Source organism: Ornithorhynchus anatinus, chromosome 8, assembly GCF_004115215.2.
Source record: "Ornithorhynchus anatinus isolate Pmale09 chromosome 8, mOrnAna1.pri.v4, whole genome shotgun sequence".
NCBI lineage: Eukaryota > Metazoa > Chordata > Mammalia > Monotremata > Ornithorhynchidae > Ornithorhynchus > Ornithorhynchus anatinus.
Genome location: NC_041735.1, coordinates 6,699,383 through 6,723,122, shown reverse-complemented (window position 1 = coordinate 6,723,122; position 23,740 = coordinate 6,699,383). Strand labels below are relative to the sequence as shown.

At 50.0% G+C, this 23,740-nt stretch overlaps 1 protein-coding gene across 6 annotated transcripts in view; it reads left to right on the top strand.

Annotated features, from left to right (window-relative positions):
* LOC114813761 (extracellular sulfatase Sulf-2-like) overlaps positions 1 to 23,740 on the top strand; it is a 66,444-nt gene that overhangs the window by 30,713 nt on the left and 11,991 nt on the right. For all 6 annotated transcript variants that reach the window (XM_029070615.1, XM_029070618.2, XM_029070617.1 and 3 more), the window contains 9 exons: positions 720 to 889; positions 7,586 to 7,736; positions 10,387 to 10,562; positions 11,184 to 11,312; positions 14,145 to 14,201; positions 17,481 to 17,610; positions 18,406 to 18,616; positions 21,754 to 22,012; positions 22,380 to 22,476. In XM_029070615.1, coding sequence (XP_028926448.1) covers positions 720 to 889; positions 7,586 to 7,736; positions 10,387 to 10,562; positions 11,184 to 11,312; positions 14,145 to 14,201; positions 17,481 to 17,610; positions 18,406 to 18,616; positions 21,754 to 22,012; positions 22,380 to 22,476 — 1,380 coding nt within the window. The remainder of the gene's footprint in view (positions 1 to 719; positions 890 to 7,585; positions 7,737 to 10,386; positions 10,563 to 11,183; positions 11,313 to 14,144; positions 14,202 to 17,480; positions 17,611 to 18,405; positions 18,617 to 21,753; positions 22,013 to 22,379; positions 22,477 to 23,740) is intronic.

Sequence of the window (23,740 nt, the reverse complement as noted above, 5' to 3'; positions counted from 1 at the left end):
CCAGGCCCGTGCTTTATCCACTAGCCTACACTCCTTCTCATTATTAGTGGCAGTGTTAGTATTATTGTCATCATTATTATGATGATTATTATTATGATTATTTAAGAAAGAGCCACTGAAGCGGGAACCATCAGGGCCTTGGCCCCTGCCAGAGTCAGGCTTCTCAGCCTGGCCCAGGAGCTATTGTCAGTGTGTGTTTTCCGTACCACAGCCCAGCGTTTCCTTAATCCCCAACGGTCCTAAGAAACTCACAACAGCCGAGTTGGGTCGTTCCCTGGATCAGAACTGGTCCCAGACCATCAGACTGGTTCGGACCCTCTCTCTCTCTCTCTCTCTCTCTTTCTCTCTTTCCCTCTCCCTCTCCTCCCCCCTCAACCCCACCCATCCTTGTCCCCGAGCTCTGTCCCTCTCTAATAATAATAATTATTATTATGGTATTTGTTAAGTGCTTACTATGTGTCAAGCATTGTTCTAAGCACTGGGGTAGATACAAGCTAATCAGGTTGGGCAGAGTCCCTGTCCCGTATGGGGCTCCCAGTCTTAATGCCCATTTTACAAATGAGGTAACCGAGGCCCAGAGAAGTGAAGTGACTTGCCCGAGGTCACACCGCGGACAGGTGATGGAGCCGGGATTAGAACCCCTGACCTTCTGACTCCCCGGCCCGTGTTTTATCCATTACCCCATGCTGCTTCTCAACCCGGCGTGTGTCTCCCTCCAGGATTACCTGACCGACCTGATCACCAACGACAGCGTGAGCTTCTTCCGAACCTCCAAGAGGACGTACCCTCACCGGCCGGTCCTGATGGTCATCAGTCACGCGGCCCCCCACGGGCCAGAGGACTCCGCCCCTCAGTACTCTCAGCTCTTCCCCAACGCGTCCCAGCATATGTAAGGAAAAAAAAGCGGGCCACGGCCGGTGAAAAGGGGAGCCTTGAGTGGGGAGTGTGCGCGCGTTTGCGTTTAGTGTTTTCGACAGATCCGATATGTGGTGTCGTGGCAGAGCAAGGTCAGAGTCATTTTGAGTTGGCACGAATATTCTGAACACTTAATTTTCATTAAAATTAGAATACATCCTTCCCCAGCCACTCTCTCTCAATCTTTCTCTGTTTCTAGCTTAAACCCAAAGTGGGGAGAGCTAATATGCCCCAGCGCTTAGAACAGTGCTCGGCACATAGTAAGCGCTTAACAAATACCAACATTATTATTATTATTATTATTATTAATAAGTGCAACGTGTTAACTAACTACTGGAAGGGAGCATATTTGATCTGTTAGCGATTTGTACATTCCAAGCGCTTAGTACAGTGCTCTGCACATAGTAAGCGCTCAATAAATACTATTGAATGAATCTTCATTCCCCTAATACAGCCAACTGATCCCTAAGGAGAAGCCTTGTGACTTAGTGGATAGACAATGGGTCTGGGAGTCAGTAGGACCTGGCTTCTCATCGTGGCTCCGCCACTTGTCTGCTGTGTGAGCTTGGGCCAGTCACTTCACTTCTCTGGACCTCTGTTCCCTCATCTGTAAAATGGGGTTGAAGATTGTGAGCTCCATGTGGCACAGGGACTGCATCCAACCTGATTAGACTGTATCCAACCTGATTATCCTGTATCTACCCCAGCACGTAGAACAGTGCTTAAGCCTGTTAAGGATGTAGTAGTAGTAATAATTTAATACTAATGATAATGAATATTTTTATGGTGTTTGTTAAGCGCTTACTTTGTGCCAGGCATTGTATTATGGGCTGGGGTAGATACAAGGTAATCAGGTTAGATACAGTCCATGTCCCACCGGGGTGACAGTCTTAATCCCCATTTTACAGATAAGGTAACTTGAGGCTCAGAGAAGCTAAGTGACTAGCCCAAGGCCACCCAGCAGACAAGTGGTGGAGCCAAGATTAGAACCCAGGTCTCTGACTCCCAGGCGCAGGCTCTTTCCACTAGGCCACGTTGCTTCTCATTTCCCAACTAAGATGGTTGACGCTCTTTTCTTATTTGCTCTTCCTTAGTAATGAAAATTAGGTAAATTCATAATAAGCAGAGCCTATCGGGGCTTTCCCATAGAGTCCCGCCTCTCCTTGCCCAGAGGTCTCCTGAAAGGCCCCCTTATCTCTGAGGAACAATCATTTCCAAAACCAAAAGTTCTGTCGCTGGGGGGTGGTTAATTACGATCTTCAGAAGGGGATAAAAGCATGGGAAATAGGCCTGCCCTATCCTTTTATCTCTCCCTTCCATCAAGTCGGCTTTGTGGAATCCCTTCTTCAGGAAATTGTTACAGAATTTTGACAATGGTCATTTCATTTTCTCATTAGCACATTCCAGAGTGGCTTAATTTAAAGCACACCCAATTGCCATTGTCAGAAGCGGCTTATTTAGCCAACGTACCTCTGCTGCGCCATTTTCCCTTTCACACGAGCAACATTCTTTCACCTGTTCTCGAGCAGGAAGGCAATTGTGCTGGGGTCCTTTATTTTGTACTTTCTGGGCTCTCTCTTTTGATGATCCAGCAGAGAAACGCTGCCTTAGAGATCTTCATTCAGCAATCCTGAACAGGGGAGGCCTGCCTGTAGAGCTGCGCCGATTCTTGGGAAGTCCATCTTTGCCGAAGCTTCTGGGAGTCGGTTTTCTGCGGTTTCCCTGAACTGATGTTACTCATTAAGACCTGGGTTCTAACCCTGGCTCTGCCATTTGTTTGCTGTGTGACCTCGGGCAAATCACTTCTCTCAGCCTCAGTTCCTTCATCTGTAAAATGGGGATTAAGATCAATACTGTCGGGCAATCTGTGTACAATTTGGGCCTGGGCCCTGGCCGACTTGCAGGGAAGGAAGCTCATGGGCCGTTACTTGGTTACAATTATGGTGGTTAAGCCCTTACTATGTGCCGAGCGCCTTCCCCAGCACTAAAGTAGGGATGGTACAATCTGAGAAGCAGTGTGGCCTAGTGGAGGGAGCACGCACCTTGGAGTCAGAAGGACCTGGGTTCTACTTGCAGCTCCGCCTCTCGTCTGCTGCGTGACCTTGGACAAGTCACTTCACTCCTCTGGCCTCAATTACCTCATCTGTAAAATGGGGATGAGCCCCCACATGGGACAAGGATTGTATTCCAGCTGATTTCCTTGTATCTACCCCAGTGGTTAGAGCAGTGCCTGGCACATAGTGAGTGCTTAACAAATACCATTTTAAAAAAAAAAAAGCATACTCACAGACCCTGTCCCACATGGGGCTCAGTCTGAGGTGAAGGGAGAACAGGTATTTTATCCCCATTTTACAGATGAGGAAACTGAGACACAGGGATCCTTGCAGCACTAGAGAAGCAGTGCAGTACATTGAAAAGAGCAGAGGCCTGAGGGTCAAGAGGCCTGGGTTGTCATCCTAGCTCCACCACTTGTCTGCTGTGTGATCTTGGGCAAGTCACTCAGCTTCTCTGATCCTCAGTTTCCACATCTGTAAAATGGGGATAAAATACCTGTTCTCCACACCCCCGCCCCCCCACCCTGTGAATCCAATGGCAGGGCTCTGATTACATTGTATCTAACCCAGTCTTTTGTACAGTGCCTGGGTTATAGTAAGTGCATAATAAATACCACTATTATTATTATCGTCATAATTAATAATAATGACACCGCTGTGACTTGAGGGTGTTGGATAGCACTTAACCCACCGTGTGCCTTTGGAAGGAAAAATCAAACTCTCTGTCACAGCTTCTCAGAAAGAGGTGGTTGGGGGTGATTTCCCATTTTGTTATTGTGAACAAAGAATTGTGCATTGCCATTCTCAGTCTGTGATCTCTTCCTCCCCAGATTCAGAGGTGAAAGCAGTTAAATAGCCTGCCTCTTCCTCGTCCATTTCTTGAGCAGAGTTCTCTGTAATTATCATTATTATTATTATTATTATGGTATTTGTTAATGGTATTTACTGAGCACTCGCTACGTGCAGAGCACTGCACTAAGCACTTGGGAGAGTACAACAGAATTAGCAGACACATTCCCTGTTACTCAACGCTTAACAAATACCATGATTATTAGTATTATAATTATTATTACTGTTGAGCACTTACTGTGTGTACTAAGAGCCTGGGTGGATCCAAGCTGATCATTTTGGACACAGTCTCTGCCCCCCATGGGCTAATAGTCTTAATTACCGTTTTACCGATGACGTAACTGAGGCACAGAGAAGTGACTTGCCCAAGGTCACACAGCAGACGGGTGTCAGAGCCAGGATCGGAACCTAGGTCCTCTGACTCCCAGGCCATTGTGCTTCTCTGTAGCTGCTACTGTATTTGTAGCTGCTCACATCTCTATCCGCTTCATGTGCTGGACTCCGAGAGCCACCGGGGCTGGAGGGAAGGGAGAGAGGACGAGAAAAAAGAGCATTGTTTGTTTCTTGAAGAATTTAAGACTCTCAGTTAAAGGGGACTTTGCTGGTGGGAATATGGTCCAGGGTGAACAGTGTGAGGAGATGGACAAATTTGTTCTGAGCAAGAGAGGCCAGCGTTAGCCCCAGTCAAAGGAGATTTTGGGCCTGCGGTGGATTTAACTGCGTGAGGTTTCAAATCATCCAGGAAATCACAAAGCGAAGCCCAGAAGGAGTTTGCCGAGCATTGTAATCCATTCTGGGCATTACATAGCAACAGTTTCCATAACTGGTCAGCATATTCAAAGGGGCAATGTGATTATTTCAACCACAATAACGCTCTGATATTCAAGAGGCTATTAAGGTACAAGGATAAACCGAGTCTATTCTCTGAGGACAAGCTTCCTGTGCCCCAAGTCCATTTCCCCCGTTTCCTCAGAGCTTTGGCGGAATAACCGACATCTGTCGGAGAAGTCTTAGCCAGCAGATTTGTGAAATTCGCATGCTATTTTCACACTAACTGGGCAGGTATGTGATACTCGAGAAGGGTGGGCAGCATCAACGTGGGGAAGGACGTGGTTTTTTTTTAAAGGAAAAAAAATTTTTAAATCAGGTTATTTTTTTCCTAATGGTATTTTTAAAATACTATGTGTCAAACATGGTTCTAAGCACTGCGCTAGATATAAGTTAATTAGGTTGGACATATTACCTGTCTTGCATGGGGCTCACAGCCTAAGTAGAAGGAAAGACAGGGGAATTGGGGCACAGAGAAGTTGTGACTTGCCCAAAGCTACCCACTAAGCATTTGGCAGAGTCAGGATTAGAACCCAGGTCTTCTGACTCCCAGGCCCGTGCTCTTTCTGCTAGGCCATGCTGTTTCCCTTAATTCATCAGCATTGATTGAAAGACGACCGTAGAAGCAGAGTAACTGAAGTATTCGGTACCAAGGCTAATTCAGATGATGGACAGTTTAAGTAGCTGAATAAAATTCATTTTGTTAGATAACTTAGAAAAGCCAAACATCCCCCCCACACACACACGCCACCCATTGCTTGGATAATTGAGAAGCAGCATGGCCTAGTGGAAGGCCTAGTCGGGGAATCAGAGGACCTGGGTTCTAATGCTGGCTCTGCCACTTACCTGCTGCGTGATCTTGGTTAAGTCACATTACTTCACCTGCTAAATGGGGGTTCAATATCTGTCCTCCCTTCTATTCACCCTGTGAGCCCCTGTCAGCCAATTGCATTTATTGAGCATTTACTTTGTGCAGAGCACTGTATTCGGTGCTTTGGAGGGTACAGTAGAACAATAAACACATTCCCTGCCCACAACGAGCTTACGGTCTAGAGGGGGAAACAGACATTAATATAAATAAATTAATATTTGGACATAGGTGGTGTAGAGCTGGGAGAGAAGATGAATAAAGGGAGCAAGTCAGGGTGACGGAGAAGGGAATGGGAGAAGAGGAAAGGAGGGCTTAATCAGGGAAGGCCTCTTGTGGGACCTGATTATCTTGTATGTACAGTGCTTGGCATGTAATATGCACTTAAATATCACAATTGTTATTATGATTATAATTAGCCTTCCGACAATTTAGGAGTGGAGGTGGGATTTTCAGACTGTTTATTTGGGACCCCCAGAGGAACCAGAGGGAGCGTGCCGGTTGTATTTTGCAATGGATACGGATGACACCATTTAACCCATCGGCAGAAAATAATCTGTTGAACTGGCATGTGGAGATGCCCAGCTTTGGGAAGGAGGAAAAGAAACACCTTTCAACAGCCCAAATCCTCCAGGGAAACGGTAACCGGGTGGCTGCGGTGGGAATTTTGACATCCCAGGAGACTTCAGGCCTTCACCGGGGGACCCGAAGCTTCCGTGTGACAGGTTCCGTCGGGAGCATTTCATGCAATCTAAATGTCTGTCCCAAGCTATCCACGACTGTTAACTTGGGGAGTAGCAGCCAGAAAAAATTGTGGCACTTGAGGATTTTTTGGAAAACTTTTCCAGGAGGCCTCGCCAGGCATTTATGAGTCTTCTTTAAAGACTCTGCTGCAGTTAACACTAGAGAAAGCCAGTCCCCTCTTTTTGTTCGAGAGGAGAGACAACAACAACAACAATGTTGGTATCTGTTAAGCGCTTACTATGTGCAGAGCACTGTTCTAAGCGCTGGGGTAGATACAGGGTCATCAGGTTGTCCCACGTGGGGCTCACGATCTAAATGCCCATTTTACAGATGAGGTAACTGAGGCACAGAGAAGTTAAGTGGCTTGCCCACAGTCACACAGCTGACAAGTGGCAGAGGCGGGATTCGAACCCATGACCTCTGACTCCCAAGCCTATGCTCTTTCCACTGAGCCACATGTGCAGGAGGATAAATGGTACCTTTGATGTTAGGTTTGAGAAATTTCGAGAGTCAGTCAATTTTACTCACTGAGTTTTTACTATGTTCAGAGCACTGTACTAAGTGCTTGTTATACTGTACTCTCCCAAGCGCTTAGTACAGTGCTCTGAACATAGTAAAGAGAGTACAGTATAATAATATAACAAACCCATTCCCTGCCCACAATGAGCTTACGGTCTCCCAAGCACTTAGTACCGTGCTCTGCACATATTAAGTGCTCAATAAATACCATCGATTGATTGATGAAGGGATAGAGAAACTGGCTTGTGATGATCTCTCCTTCCGACATTGCAAGATCCTTGATGGCAGGGAACAGGGCCTTTCATTCAGTCGTATTTATTGAGTGCTTACTGTGTGCAGAGCACTGTACTAAGCGCTTGGGAAGTACAATTCATCAACAGAGACCATCCCTGTCCACAAGGGGCTCACAGTCTAGAAGGAGGGAGACAGACATGAAAACAAGTAAACGGGCATCAGTAGCATTGTTATAAATATATAGAATTATAGATATACACACATTAATATAAATAAATCAAATTATAATTATAAATATGTACATATATACACAGGTGCTGTGGGGCGGGGAGCGGGGTAGAGCAAAAGGAGCGAGTCGGAGCGATGGGGAGGGGGAGCAGAGGAAAAGCGGGGCTTAGTCTGGGAAGGTCTGTCTACCAACTCTATTGTATCGTTCTCTCCCAAATGGTGAGTGCAGTGCTCTGCAAGCAGGTAGCACTCAATACAAAGCATTGATCGATTGATAGATCGATTGATCTAGCTCAGGAAGCTCTCTCCCTCCGTGCTGATTTGCTACGTGCTTGTTTGCCCTCAGCACTCCCAGTTACAACTACGCTCCCAGCCCGGACAAGCACTGGATAATGAGGTACACGGGCCCCATGAAACCAATCCACATGGAGTTCACCAACATGTTGCAGAGAAAACGTCTCCAGACCCTCATGTCCGTGGATGACTCGATGGACAAGGTAAGGGGAGCCTTCTCTGACCCCTGCCCACATCCAGAGAGTGGCTCCCACCCCCCCCTTTCCCTCTCTCTGCTATCCTTCTTTCTCTCTCTCCACTATCATATTCTTTCATTCAATTGTATTTATTAAGCACTTACTGTGTGCAGAGCACTGTACTAAATGCTTAGGTCCCCCCCTCATTTTCTCTTTCCACTATCTCCCTGTCTCCCATCCCACTTTCCCATCTCCCTTCTTCCTTCCCCACTCGGCTTACACAAGCCACCTCTCCAAAGCCAAGCCGAGCCCTCCTGCCATTCGAGCTCGCTGTGGGCAGGGAATGTGTCTGTTTTGTTGTGGTGCTGTACTCTCCCAAGTGCTTAGTAGAGTGCCTTGAACACAATAAGCGCTCAATAAATATGACTGACTGTCGACTCCCAGCACTTCAAAGTCCTGATTTGGGGTGTCTTGGGCTCAGGATGAAAGGAAACCGAATGCAGGGTTTCAGAAAGAAACACCTGAAAGGGATTGCCCCAACACCTAGTGCCGTCCTGTCAGAGAAAGAAAAAGATCCAGGAGAGGGTTGGCCTGGCTGTCAATGGGAAAGGGTTGGGGATGGGGGACCCCCCAGGGGGAGACTCGGACACTAAACCAGATCCAAACACAGAGACAACATAATCAGATCAGGCAGAGTCCCTGTCTCATACAAGGCTCACCATCTAAGGGAGAGGGAAACGAGATATTTATCCCCATTTTACAAATGAGGAAACTGAGGCCCACCGGTACACACAATAGGCAAGTAGTGGGTCCGGGACTAAAATCAGGATCTCCTGGCTTCCAGTCCTGTATCCCTTTCTACTAGGCCTCGCTGCTAGTCTCTGCCCCAGCATGTTTTGAGGAGTGGATGCTCAACATCCAATCAGTAATTGTCCTCCACGTTTTTTTTGTAGTGGAATGTCATTTACGGCAGGCATTCGGTTCCCATCTTCCACAGAGTTCCTCTGATGGAGGACAGGAAGCGACAGAATAGTAAACAGCCCTTTTCTCATTAGGGAACCCAAAGGTTATCTTGAGGAAACAGGTTATCGTCCTTCCGGAAGAGAGCAAACACTTCTGCGCTTTACTGGGAGATTTGTGCCAAGAGCCACTGGGGGGTTTGTGTAGACTCACTGATGGTACTAGGCCTCACAGGATGAAAATGGTACTATAAACAGCTTCAGAGTTGAGCTTGGGTGGGGTGGATGGAGGTGGCGGGGAGTGGGGGGGGGGGGGGCGGTCGGGGGGGAAGGACAGACAATGTTTCCTCCCCCTGGTGCCTTTTAAAGGGAAAATACCTGGAACACCCAGAGACCTGGAAAATGTGGGAAGAGAAGGGTCGGTCATGCTGGATGGAAGGCTAGTACCACTGATCAGTGATATTTATTGAGCATTTACTGTGTGCAGATCACTGTACTAAACACCTGGAAGAGGACAATATAATAGAGAGGCAGAGTGGCCTAGTGGATAGAGTACAGGCCTGAGCGTCAGAAGGACCAAGGTCATAATCCCGGCTCCACCACCTGCCTGCCGTGTGATCTTGGGCAAGTGGCTTTAACTTCCTTGGGCCTCAGTTACCCCATCTGTGAAACGGGGATCAATCGATCCATCCGTGGATTGTATGTAATGAACACTTACCATGTGCAGAGTACTGTACTAACCACTTGGGAGAGGATGATGGAGTTGGTAGGCACATTCTCTGCCCACAACCAGATACATTGCTTAAAACCACAGCTGAAATCCAGCAGAATTCCCCCATTAGATCTCCTTGTGGAGATGGATCGTGTCTTCCACTTTTGTTGTATTGTACTCTTCGAAGCACTTAGTTCAGCACTGTGCACACAGGAAGCTCTCAATAAATACCACTGATTGTACTAAGTGCTGAGGTAGATACAAACTAGTCAGGTGGGACACAGTCCCTGTCCTACATGGGGCTCAGTCTTGATCCCCATTTCACGGAAGAGGGAACCGAGGCACAGGGAAGTGAAGTGACTCGGCCGAGGTCGCGCGGCAGAAAAATGGCATAGCGGTAATCCTCCGACTCCCAGGGCCCGTGCTCTTTCCACTAGGCCATACTGCTTCACATGTACAGATCCCAGGACTTTAGCTCTTAGGACCGAATCGCCACAGAAGAAGCCGAGTCCCGCCGGTCCGCCGTCTGACCGGGGCAGCCGGTTGACTCAGTCAGCCGGTCGTATTTATTGAGTTCTTACTTACTGGGAGAGTACGATGTAACAATAAACAGACACATTCCCTTGAGGAAAGCAAAGTTTCTGTATCGCCATTTGGAGAGGGGGTGGAGAATGTGGGCTTTTTCCCTATGTTATAAAAACAATAGTATTTATTAAGCACTTACTATGTGCCAAGCACTGGTCTAAGTACCGGGGTAGATACAAGGTAATCAGGTTGTCCCACGTGGGACTCACAGTCTTAATCCCCATTTTACAGATGAGATAATGGAGGCACAGAGAAGTTAAGTGGCTTGCCCAAGGTCACACGGCAGACAAGTGGCAGAGCCGAGATTAGAACCCACATCTTCTGACTCCCAAGGCCGTGCTCTTTCCACTAAGCCACGCTGCTTCTCAGAGGCTCCAACCCTCATCACGTTGGTTTCCCCCCCTCGTTCCTGCTCTTCCAGATCTATAACATGTTGGTCGAGACCGGCGAACTGGACAACACGTACATCGTCTACACCGCCGACCACGGCTACCACATCGGTCAGTTTGGGCTGGTGAAAGGCAAGTCCATGCCCTACGAGTTCGACATCCGAGTCCCCTTCTACGTGCGGGGCCCCAACGTGGAGGCCGGGTCCTTGTAAGTCCGATGGGGCTCGAGGCGGGCGGGAGAGGGTGAGGACTCCGTTCGTCAGCGGGGGAGGGACTCCGGCTGGGCGCCTCTTGATGAAGGCTAGAATTTGCCCTTTCAGTTAGACCCGGGTCTCGACTATGGCCATTACACCTGAGGCAGGAGCACTGCCCGTGGCAGGCACTGGGATGGCGGAGATAATAATAATGAAAATAATGATGATTTTGGCATTTGTTAAGCAGCGTTGCTTAGTGGAAAGAGCACGGGCTTGGGAATCAGAGGACGTGGGCTCTAATCCTGCCTCCGCCACTTGTCAGCTGGGTGACTTTGGGCAGGTCATGATTTATGGTTGTTAGATCTGGTCAGGGCTGGGAATCAGCGTCCTCTCCTCACCACCCCTCACCCATATTTTCCCTCCACGGAAATTACGCTTCCTCTCTTTGGCAGTGGGTACTTCCATGAAAGCCCCAGAGCGGCAGAGAGAAACAGACAGCGAACGGCGGGCGAGAACAGAGGGGATGCCCGGCTGGGTCCAGTGGCCAGTTCTGAAGTCAGAAATTCCACAGATAGGGAACAGCGTCGGACCCGGGAACCGTTGGTTCGTGATGACCCCTCTCCCCTCCCTTTCAGGAATCCCCACATCGTGCTGAACATCGACCTCGCACCCACCATCTTGGACATCGCTGGGCTGGACATCCCTGCTGACATGGACGGAAAATCCATTCTCAAGCTCCTGGACACGGAGAGGCCCGTGAACAGGTGAGAGACACCCTCCCTCCATCGGGCAATGGGAACACCCTCCCTCCATAGAGCAGTGGGATTTATTGAGTACTTACTTTGTACTGAGCACTGTACTAAATGAGAAGCAGTGTGGCCTAATGGAAAGAGACCCGGTCTGCGAGTTAAAACCCAGGCTCTGCTACTTGTCTGTTGGGTGACTTCAGGCAAGTCACTTCACTTCTCTGTTCCTCGGTTCCCTCACCTGTATGTAAAATGGAGATTAAGACTGCGAGCTCTATATGGGACAGGGACTGTGTCCAACCTGATTATTTTGTATCTACCCAGTGCTTAGTACAATGCCTGGTACATGTTAAACACTTAACAAATACCATTGAAAAATGCTTGGGAAAATTCCAAAGAGTTATTAAATGTAATTTCTGCCCACAAGGAGCTTACAAGCTAATAAGAATAATAATTATGGCATTTGTTAAGCTCTTTACGCCAGGCACTGTACTAAGTGCTGGGGCGGATACAAGCAAATCGGATTGGACAAAGTCCCTGTCCCACATGGGGCTCACAGCCTCAATCCCCATTTTACAGGCAAGGGGTCTGAGGTACAGAGAAGTCAAATGACTTGCCCAAGCAGACAACTGGAAGAGCCTGGATTAGAACCCGTGACCTTCTGACTCCCAGGCCCACGCTCTATACACTACACCCTGCTGCTTCTCTAATAATAATAATAATAGTGTTGGTATTTGTTAAGTGCTTACTATGTGCGGAGCACTGTTCTAAGCGCTGGGGTAGATACAGGGTAATCAGGTTGTCCCACGTGAGGCTCACAGTTAATCCCCATTTTACAGATGAGGTAATAATAATAATAATAATAATGTTGGTATTTGTTAAGCGCTTACTATGTGCGGAGCACTGTTCTAAGCACTGGGGTAAACACAGGGGAATCAGGTTGTCCCACGTGGGGCTCACAGTCTTAATCCCCATTTTACAGATGAGGGAACTGAGGCACAGAGAAGTTAAGTGACTTGCCCACAGTCACACAGCTGACAAGTGGCAGAGCTGGAATTCGAACTCATGAGCCCTGACTCCAAAGCCCGTGCTGTTTCCACTGCGCCACGCTGCTTCTCTGAGGCACAGAGAAGTGAAGTGACTCGCCCACAGTCACACAGCTGACAAGTGGCGGAGCTGGGATTCGAACCCATTACTTTTGATTCCCAAGCCCGGGCTCTTTCCACTGAGCCACGCTGCTTCTCTACCTCCCCACTAGACGGGACGCTCTGAGAGCAGGGACGTCAACCAACATTACTCATTCATTCGGTTGTATTTATTGAGCGCTTACTGTGTGCAGAGCATTGTACTAAGTGGTTGGGAAAGTACAATACAACAATACTAATAGTAATTATGGTATTTGTTAAGCGCTTACTATGCGCTGTTCTAAACGCTGGGGTAGATACAAGGTAATCAGTTTGTCCCATGTGGGACTCACAGTGTTAATCCCCATTATACAGATGAGGTAACTGAGGCACAGAGAAGTTAAGTGGCTTGCCCAAGGTCACACAGCAGACAAGGGGTGGAGCAGGGATTATAACGCACGTCTTCTGTCTCCCAAGCCCGGGCTCTTCCAACTAAGCCACGCTGCTTCTCAAACAGACACATTCCCTGCCCACAACAAGCTTACAGTGTACAATCATCCCGGCTCTGCCACTTGTCAGCTGTGTGACTGTGGGCAAGTCACTTAACTTCTCTGTGCCTCAGTTACCTCATCTGGAAAATGGGGATTAACTGTGAGCCTCACGTGGGACGACCTGATTACCCTTTATCTACCCCAGCGCTTAGAACAGTGCTCTGCACATAGTAAGCGCTTAACAGATACCAACATTATTAATCATTCTACTCTCCCAAGTGCTTAATGCAGTGCTCTGCACACAGTAAGCACCATTAACGTGGGGAGATGGGGAGGGTGATCAGGTCTACCGACTCTATTGTGCTGTACTCTTCCAAGGGCTTAGCACAGTGCTCTACACCCCAGAAGTGCTCAGTTAATGCCACTGATTGCTTAAAAGAAATTAAGGGGGAGGGGGGGTGAGAGAGAGGGAGAGAGAGAATTATCTGCTACAGGAACCACCCTGGTGTAACTGGAAAAAACAATACCAGTTTATCTACTATCAGGGTTTGTTTCTAATTGCTTTATGGATTTCCCCTTGGTAAGGATTTAAATTAATCTTTTTTTCTGGAAGGGGTCAGTAGGTTATTAGTCCAGCATCCCCCGCGTTGGGCGCGTGGTGGCCAAGTGACCTCTGGTGGAGGTTTTCACTGCCGCAGGCAGAACAGCGAAATCCAAGGTTGGGAGGGAAAATGGACCTGCGGGATCCCGCTGCCAACCCACTCCGCCTGCCCGGCGGCTGCTTCCACTCCCTCCTCGGGCCTCTAGCCGCCTGCCATCTTGGAGGGGGAAAGCATCGGGGCTCCTGCTAACCCAGTCCTCACCTCCCAATGGTCCCGAGGGAAGGAGAGAAAGAACCAGGAGTCAGGGAAGAGCGGCACGCAGAGGAATGAAGAACGCCCCCAAGCCTCCTTGAGCAAGAGCGGAGACTCGGAAATCACCATTCTCCACCCGGCGTAAAGGGTCACAGAGACCCCGGCTCATCGCTGCCCGCTCGCCTCTGGGCTCCGATCCAGCCCCTGCCGAGCCCCGTCACTCTCAGGGCACCGAAGGGCCTGCCGGCCATCCGTCGGTCGATAGTATTTGCTGAGCCCTTCCTCTGTACTGAACGCCCGTGCTCCTCCCACCCCGGTTTCCAATGGGGCTTTTGGTTTCCGCGGTGGGTGCTGGAGAGACTGAGCCGGGTTTTTTTTCAGGTTCCACTTGAAGAAGAAGATGAAGATCTGGAGAGATTCGTTCCTGGTGGAGAGAGGGTGAGAGGGAGACCTTGGTCGCGGCTACTTTAACCCCAGTCCCTCTCCCGGCCTTTTCATTCGGTGGTATTTATTGAGCGCTTACTGTGTGCAAAGGCACTGTACTAAGTGGTTGGGAGAGTATAATATAACGGTAAATAGACACATTCCCCGCCCACGACAAGCTTACGGCCTAGAGACGAGCTTTCGGTCGAGAGACAAGCTTACGGCCTTTTGCGGTCAGAGCGTCGTTCGGGTGGCTGGCGATCTCAGGCCCCCCTCAAGCGCTTTTCATTCAGTCGTATTTATTGAGCACTTAACTGTGTGCAGAGCACTTGGAAAGAACGATTCGGCAACAGAGACGATCCTTGCCCACAACAGGCTCACAGTCTAGAAGAGGGGAGACAGAAATCAAAACAAGTAAATAGGCATCACTAGCATCACTATAAATAAATAGAATTATAGACATATATATGCATCATTAATAAAATAAATAGAATTATAAATATGTACATATATACCCACAAGTGCTGTGGGGCTGGGAGGGGGATAGAGCATAGGAAGTGAGTGCGGGCAATGGGGAGGAGGGGAGGAGCAGAGGAAAAGTGGGGGGCTTTGTCCGGGAAGGCCTCCTGGAGGAGGTGAGCTCTCAATGGGGCTTTGAAGGGGGGAAGTGTACTAGTTTGGCAGACTGGAGGAGGGAGGGCATTCCAGGCCGAAGGTAAGACGTGCCTTCAAGCACTCAGCTCCTTTTCCAGCACACTTCCCACTTTCCCGCTCCCGGGTCCCAGGTGAGATTGCAAAGCCTTCCCGGAAAGGGAAGAGACAAAGCAGGCGTCTCTTCACCTCCAGTAGAAGACGCAAGGTGGAAGATTTAGAAAGCAGTGACGCATCAGGTACGGATGAGTCCTCCACTCAGACGCGCTAATACTGTGCTAAGCACTGCAGTAGAAACAAGGCAATCAGATCAGGCACAGTCCCCGTCCCGCTCACAATCTAAGCGGGAGGGAGAACAAGGATTGAATCCCCATTTTACAGCTGAGGAAACCGAGGCCCAGAGAAGTGAAGTGACTTCATTCATTCAGTCGTATTTATTGAGCACTTACTGTGTGCAGAGCACTGTACTGAGTACTTGGAAAGTTCGATTCGGCAACAGATAGAGACAATCCCTACCCAACAACGGGCTCACAGTCTAGAAGGGGAAGACAGAAAACAAAACACGTAGACAGGCGTCAATGGCATCGAAATAAATAGAATTAGAGACCTGTCCAAGTTCACACCACAGGTAAGTGGCAGAGCTGGATTAGGTTCCAGATGTGTGTCTCCCAGGCCTGTGCTCTTTCCACTAGGCCACACGGTCTACAGGATGCTGCTTATGGGAATTAGAAGGGTTTTTTTCTTCCCGCTGCGAATGTTGAGCTGTAAGCACCACTTTTCCCGGCTCAGTTTGGAAGGGGAGCCGTTTTCTTTAATGTTCCTCTTTAGAGGAACGTAGGTGCCCCAGAGGCACTGTCCATGTGCAGACGGTACTTGAAGTTTCCCACACATACCTCACTGGGCTGGGCTTTATTTCTTCTGCATTATCCTGGAGAACACCTAACCGTGACTCCAGCTCAGAGTGAATCCATCCAGCTACTACACGTGTTGCCACAATTACGAAACGCTCCTTTTACATGCCTCTTGGGTGTGGGCACCTCCCGAAGATTGGCTCCTTCTCACGTTGCAGCCGAACATGCTCCCGCAAAAATCGGTCCCTTCCCACTCCCCGCCCACGCTCTGCCTGTTTGGCTTGGATCAGAGCTAAGGGCTGGAGAGGGATAGATGGAGGACGGTGGGGTGGAAGAGATGGGATGGATGGCGCTGGGGATGGATGGATAGCGGGATAGGTGGATGGATGGAGGACTGATTGGAGCTCCATCTCCCCTTCCCCTATTCCCTTCTCTTCCAGCCTGGAAGAGGGTAACTCCCAGAGAGCCCCTTTGGCAGTGGGGGAAGAGCGAGGTGGAGAGAGTGGACCCTTGGCCCACTCACCTATTTCCCAGAATTTCCCCTATCCTTTATGATATCATAATCATTGAATTCATTAAGCGCCTTCTACAGTGTGGATCGCTGTGATGAATCTGGAGGTAGAGACAAATTAATCATACGGTACCCAGTCCCCGTTCCACACGAGGTTCACAGTCTAACGGGGAGGGAGAAGAGGTATCGTATCCCCATTTTAAGGGTGAGGAAACGGAGGCACAGAGAACTTAAGTGACTTGCTCACAGTCGCGCAGCAGGCAAGGGGCGGAGCCAGGACTAGAACCCGGATTTCGGAACTCCTCATCCTGTATTCGTTCCACTGAAGTCCAGGAGGATCAGAAACTAAAGCTTCGTGTCATCTAACTCTGGCGTGCTCCCGCAAATCTTCGTACAGTCACTGACATAGTAGGAGTTGTTTTTGCTGAGTACAGTTGTTTTTTTTGGAGCACCCCCTGGGAGCAGTGCACTATGCTAGACACTTAGAAAACATTCATTCAATCATATTTATTGAGCGTTTAGTACGTGCAGAGCACCGTACTAAGCTCTTGGAAAGTACAATTCGGCAACAGATAGAGACAATCCCTGCGCAACAACGGGCTCACAGTCTAAATGGGGGAGACCGACAACGAAACAAGTAGACATGTGTCAATGCCATCAAGATAAATAGAATCATAGATATATTCACATCATTAACAAAATAAATAAAAATATGGAATGCTTCATGGATTTGCGTGTGCACTTTGTGTACCTACTTCTACATAGCCTCAGCATTTATCTCTATTAATTCTTTTGTATATTTGACTATTTTAAATATTCCAAGTATTTATAAATCCATCTCCCATTTGATCATAAGGTCCTTGCAGACAGGGAATGTATCACTTGTTCTAGTAATAATAATAATGGTATTTAAGTCCTTACTATGTGCCAAGCACTGTTCTAAGCACTGGGGTAGATACAAGGTAATCAGGTTGTCTTAATCCCCATTTTACAGATGAGGTAACTGAGGCGCAGAGAAGTTAAGTAACTTGTCCAAAGTCACACAGCTGATAAGTGGTGGAGCTGGAATTAGAACTCACTACCTCTGACTCCCAAGCCTGGGCTCTTTCCAAAAGCAGGTGAAGAGAGCCGATCAGTAAAGTGGGTGGAGGGTGGAGTCAGTACAGAGCCTTCAAACCCACCTATGCGGTAGTTGCCCAGGAGACACAATTGATTGATTTTAGATTTCTCCCCGTTTTCTCTCTCTCTCTCTCCTCCCCACCCCCTCCCACCACCCCTCAGAAAGCTGCTCCACAAGAGGGAAAATGAGAAGGTGGAGGCTCAGGAAGAGAACTTCTTGCCAAAATACCAGCGGGTGAAAGACCTGTGCCGGCGAGCCGAGTATCAGACGGCCTGTGAGCAGTTGGGGCAGGTGAGGAGGGCAGGGAGCCGGGCCTATGGGGGATTAATGCCACCCACGCCAACTTGACTTCCAGCTGCTGAGTTTGGAGCTTCGCTGCCCGGGGCCCACAGGGCTCACAGTGACTCTCCCAGCGTCCGGAGGCTGGGATCCCTTCCCAAGTGGTGTTGATTTCCTCGGTTTCCCCTTTCCCAGAAAAGTACTTTAAAGTTGGGGCGAAGTCACTCTGCCACTGGGCACCCGGCACTCTCCGTCTGTCCTAGGGCCAGATCCTGTTGTAAGCCCCTCCCCGATTTCCTGCTCCCCCCTCTAAAACCCGGTCCTGGCAAGCATCAGCCCACCTCAGCCAGCAGCGGTACCCCTTTTTACGGATGAGGTAACTGAGGCACAGGGAAGTGAAGTGACTTGCCTCAGATCACATGGCAGACAAGTGGCGGAGCTGGTCCTTCTGACCCCAGGCCCATGTTCCATACATTAGGCCGTGCCCCACGTCTCCCTGTGAGAAGCAGTCAGTCAATCATATTTATTGAACGCTTACTGTGTGCAGAACACTGTACTAAGAACTTGGAAGAGGCCAGTAGAGCAATAAATAGACACATTCCCTGCCCGCAACGAGCTTACAGGGGACATAAAGTTCATTCCAGCTCCTGACAAGGCTTTTTCTGGATTGGAACAAGATGGAGGATGGAGAGGAGAATGCTGGTGCGCTCTCTCTCGCTCTCTTTCTCCCCACTTTCTCTCCCTACCCCCCCCCCCTTCTCATTTTCTCACTCCCTGTCCCTCTGTCTAATAATCCATCTCTCGCAGAAGTGGCAGTGTGTGGAAGACCCCTCCGGGAAGCTCAAACTGCACAAATGCAAAGGGCCGTTGAGCCCGAGGGCCCCCGGGCGGAGCGGCCAGAGGCTGTCCAACCTCGTGCCCAAGTACTCCGGCCGCCAGAGTGAGGACTGCGACTGCGAGGAGCACGAGGACCAGCTCGGCGCCCCCGGCCGCCGGAAAAAGCTCTTTAACAAGAAGAGTAAGTGCCCGCTACCCCTCCTCCTGCCTCTCGGGGCTTGGGTCCCCTCGGCCCTCTCCCGTCTCCTTGGCCCTTGTCTGTCTTAAAAATAATAATAATAATAATATTCTAAGCGCTGAGGTAGATACAAGGTCATCAGGTTGGCCCATGTGGGGCTCACAGACTTAATTCTCATTTTACAGATGAGGTAACCGAGGCACAGCAGACGTGGCGGAGCCGAAATTAGAACCCACGTCTTCTGACTCCCAACCCCGTCCTTTTTCCACTAAGCCATGCTGCTTTTCCCGCTGCTTCTCTTCCCTGCCCCCAGGCAGCGGGCAGAGCAGGGCCTCGGAGGGGGTGGTTAGCTCTGTCTGGCACAGCCCAACCAGTAGCCTGGGGGTCCCACTCCAGGTCGGTGCCCTCCCAGCCTGGCCTAGTCAGGCATCGGTGTGCCCGGAGAAGCAGCGGGGCTGAGTGGTTAGAGCCCGGGACCGGGAGTCAGGCGGACCTGGCTTAAAAATAATAATAATAATAATAATAATGGTATTTGTTAAGCGCTTACTATGTGCCAGGCACTGTACTAAGTGCTAGGGTGGAAAGAAGCAATCAAGTCTATCCCTCTAGACTGTAAGCTCCCTCGAATAATAATAATAATTGTGGCATTTGTTAAGCGCTTACTATGCGCCGGACACTACCTCTCCTGGATATGCTTCATGCCTTATTTATCATTAATACTGTTGGTATTTGTTAAGCGCTTACTATGTGCAGAGCACTGTTCTAAGCGCTGGGGTAGACCCAGGGGAATCAGGTTGTCCCACGTGGGGCTCACGGTCTTAATCCCCATTTTCCAGATGAGGTAACTGAGGCACAGAGAAGTGAAGTGACTTGCCCACAGTCACACAGCTGACAAGTGGCCGAGCCGGGATTCAAACCCATGACCTCTGGCTCCCAAGCCCGTGCTCTTTCCACTGAGCCACGCCGCTTCTCGTTCCTCTCCCCAATCCCACTGCCCCACTTTGGGCACTCCAAAGCGACAAGAAAATCAACTTGGGTAGATAGAGCACGGGCATAGGAAGGCAGGAGGACCTGCGTTCTAATCCCGGCTTCGCCATTTGCCTGCTGCGAGACCTGGGAAAAGCCACTTGACTTCTGACAGTTTCCTCATCTGTAAATATGGGGATTAAGACTGTGAACCCTGTGTGGGACAGGGACTGTGCCTCGTATCTATCGTGGCACTCAGTACAGTGCCCGGCCCATAGTACGCGCTTAACACGCACGATACGAAACGAAACAAACCCCCTCCCCCAAAGTTGGATTCAAAAGGTCTGTCCCCTGCACAGTCTCAGAAGCCACAGGCCTGCTGCCACACACTCCATCTCCCCAGCTTCTAGAAACCCGAGTCAGACAAATCTGCACATTTGAAATATGGGCCCTAATTATAGATTAAAGTGGCAAAAGGCAGCTACAAATTATTATCCATCTGCACTGTCTTGCGTCTCACTCCAGAAACGCCGACTCTTAATTATTTAGCAGATTAGTCTTCCTTTATAATGATCGGGCCCGAGCTTCAAACGGAGACTGTAAATTGATTTCCCCCTATTATATTTCCTCGCAAGCTGATTAGGAACTACTAAATTCATTTTTTTTTAGGTGAATAAAATTATCGGTTCCAGGATTGAATCACACAGCCCCGCTCCATTTAAATATGTGGCACGGTACATAAGCTTTAAATAATATGACATCCTGTGACTCGATTAAGGTTTCGAATGCTCAAAAACTGGGAAAATCCACTTAAAAGAGTAACGCGATCTGACTTGGGAGGGCTTCAGGATAGAGGCTGTGGTGACTCAGCAAGCAGTGCTGAGGGACTAAGTCACAGAGCGATCTAAGGATCGAGTAAAAATAGGGGCATCTGTGCAGCGCTTGCGACACGCTGAGCACTGTGCTAGGCAGTGGGGGAGACGCAAGGCATTCGGATCGGCTGCGGCCCCCGTCTCACCTGGGGCTCACAGTCTAAATACCAACCGTGATGATGTTCCTTGGTGACTAGATTGGAAGCTCCTTGTGGGTAGGGAATACGTCTACCAACTCTGTGTCCTCTCCCAGGCGCTTAGTACTGTACTCTCAATAAATGAAACTGTCAGCTCTCCGTAAATGCCACTGACTGATTTTTTTTTAAATGGCATTTTCTTAAGCATTTACTATGTACGTAATACAGTGCCTGGCACACAGCGCTTGATAAACACATTAAAAAAGAAAAAAAGCACTAATCTAAGCCCTGGGGTAGATTCACATCAATCAGGTCAGACACAGTCCCTGTCATACGTGAGGCTTAAAGTCTGAGAGGGAAGGAGAACAGATATTAAATTCCCATTTTTAAGGATGAAGAAACCGAGGCACACAGAAGGTGACTGGCCCAAGGTCACAAATCGGGTTGGATGCGGTCCATGTCCCTCGTGGGCCACCCAGTTTTGATCTCCATTTTACAGATGAGGTAACTGAGGCACAGAGAAGTGAAGTGACTTGCCCAAGGTCACACAACAGACAAGTGGCAGAGCTACAAATGCGGTCCTGGGCCCAGGGGGAAGCTGATAATAATAATGATAATAATGTTAGTATTTGTTAAGCACTGACTCTGTGCAGAGCACTGTTCTAAGCTCTGGGGTAGATACAGGGTAATCGGGTTGTCCCACAAGAGGCTCACAGTCTTAATTTTACAGATGAGGTAACTGAGGCACAGAGAAGTTAAGTGACTTACCCAAAGTCACACAGCTGAGAGGTGGCAGAGCCGGGATTCGAACCTATGACCTCTGACTCCCAAGCCCGGGCTCTTGCCACTGAGCCACGTAACTGTTGTATTTGTTAAGCCCTTACTAGGTGTCGGACACAGTACTAAGCGCTGGGGTGGAGACAAGCAAATCGGGTTGGACACGGTCCCTGCCCTGCATGGGGCTTGCGGTCTTAACCCCCATTTTGCAGATGAGGAAACTGTGGCCTAGTGTAGTGACCTGCCCACGGCCACACAGCGGACGAGCGGCGGAGCCGGGATCAGAACCCGTGACCTTCTTACTCCCAAGCCCGGGCTCTATCCATCCCGCCGTGCTGCTCGGGAACGATTCCCGACGGCCAGCCTCCCCGCTCTCTCCCCGCTGCAGAATACAAGGCCGGCTACCCGCAAAACCGCTCGGTCCGCTCCGTGTCCGTCGCGCTGGCCGGACGGGGCTACGGCCCGGGCCCGGAGGCGGGCCGCCGGCCCGCCCGCCTCAAGGAGGACCTCGGCCACGGGCGTCGGTCCGAAGCCGGGGAAGCCCCGGGGGCGGCGGAGGACGAGGAGGAGAAGGACGACGGGGAATCCAGCGGCACTGGGGGCCTCATGGAGTACCCAGCGCCCAACCTCATCAAAGTCACCCACCGGTGAGTCTGAGGGGATGCTGCCCGCCACAATCCCCGGCCTCACCCTCTCCCAGCGGGGGCCGCCCCCGGGCCAAGCCCCTCGCCGTATTGTGCTCCACCCAGGGTACTCAATAAATACCACTGAGTCCCCGGGTCAGAAAAAGGGGCTACCCCGAGTCCGAGATAAAAGCTGCCCCGGTTGGGGCGAAGGAGGCGTCCGGGGTGGAGCCCGTTAGCCGCCGTTCCCCGTTCCTCTGGTGGCGACACCCACCCCTAATCGGCCTTCCACTGGGCGGGCCTCGGAGGACGGGGCGTCTTGGGGGGTCCGGGCGGGCCTTCCCTTCCGCCCCCGGAGTCAGGCCGGCCCCTTCGCTCCCCCCTCGGGCAGATGCTTCATCCTGGAGAACGACACCGTCCGCTGCGACACCAACCTGTACAAGTCCCTGCAGGCCTGGAAGGACCACAAACTGCACATCGACCACGAGGTGAGTCTTCCCGCCCTCGACCTCGGCCCCTCCTCCGGCGCGGTCGGGGAGAGCTCGCCCCCAGTCACGGCGGCTGAGCCGAGGCCCCGGACCTGGTCCTTGGGAACGGAAGACGGAAGTGGGGATGCGGCCCCGGCTCCGGCCCCGACCGAGCGTCCCCCAAAAACCGGCCGAGACAGAGGACGGCGATTCCCCCAGGTACAGTGGTTAACGGGACAAGAGCAGAGGCCCCGATTTGTTTTTTATGCTAATGTCTCGTCTCCCCTTCTCTAGACTGTAAGCTTGTTGTGGGCAGGGAATGTGTCTATTGTTGTGTTGTAATAATAATAATGATGATATTTGTTAAGCCCTTACTAGGTTCATTCATTCAATTGTTTTTGAGCGCTTCCTGTGTGCGGAGCACTGTACTAGGCTCTTGGAAAGTGCAATTCGGCAACATAGAGACAATCCCTATGCAATTCGGCAACATACCCAATCCCTACCCTACAACAAGCTCACAGTCTAGAAGCGGGGAGACAGACAACAAAACAAAACAAGTAGACAGGCATCAATAGCATCAATATAAATGAATAAAATTATAGCTATTTACACATCATTAAGAAAATAGAATAATAACATATAAACTACATACATATATACTATGTGCCAGGCACTGTACTAAGCGCTGGGGTAGATACAGGCAAATCAGGCTGGACCCAATCCCTGTCCCACATGTCTCAATCCCCATTTTACAGATGAAGTGACTGAAGCCCGGAGAAGTGAAGTGACTTTCCCAAGGTCACACAACAGACAAGTGGCGGAGCTGGGATGGGAACCCCTGACCTTCTGACTCCCAAGCCCATGCTCAGATCCACTACGCCATGCTGCTTCTACTCTCCCAAGCGCTTAGTATAGTGCTTAGTGCTCTGCACACAGTAAGCACTCAATAAATCTGATTGAATGAATGAATAAGTGAAAGAAAAACCAATTAAGCAATTCCCGGATTAAAGGAAGGGATGAACACGGATGCCATTACAGCTGCCGGGATGCAGGCGATCCATCAGTGAGAAGCAGCGTGGCCAAGCGGACAGAGCAGGGGCCTGGGAGTCAGATGGTCCTGGGTTCTGATCCCGGGTCCGCCACTTATCCGCTGTGTGACCTTGGGCAAGTCACTTCTCTGGGCCGCAGATCCCTCATCTGGAAAATGGGGATTAAGACTGTGAACCCTGTGTGGGACAGGGACTGTGTCCAACCCAATTATCTCGTATCTACCCCAGTGCTTAGT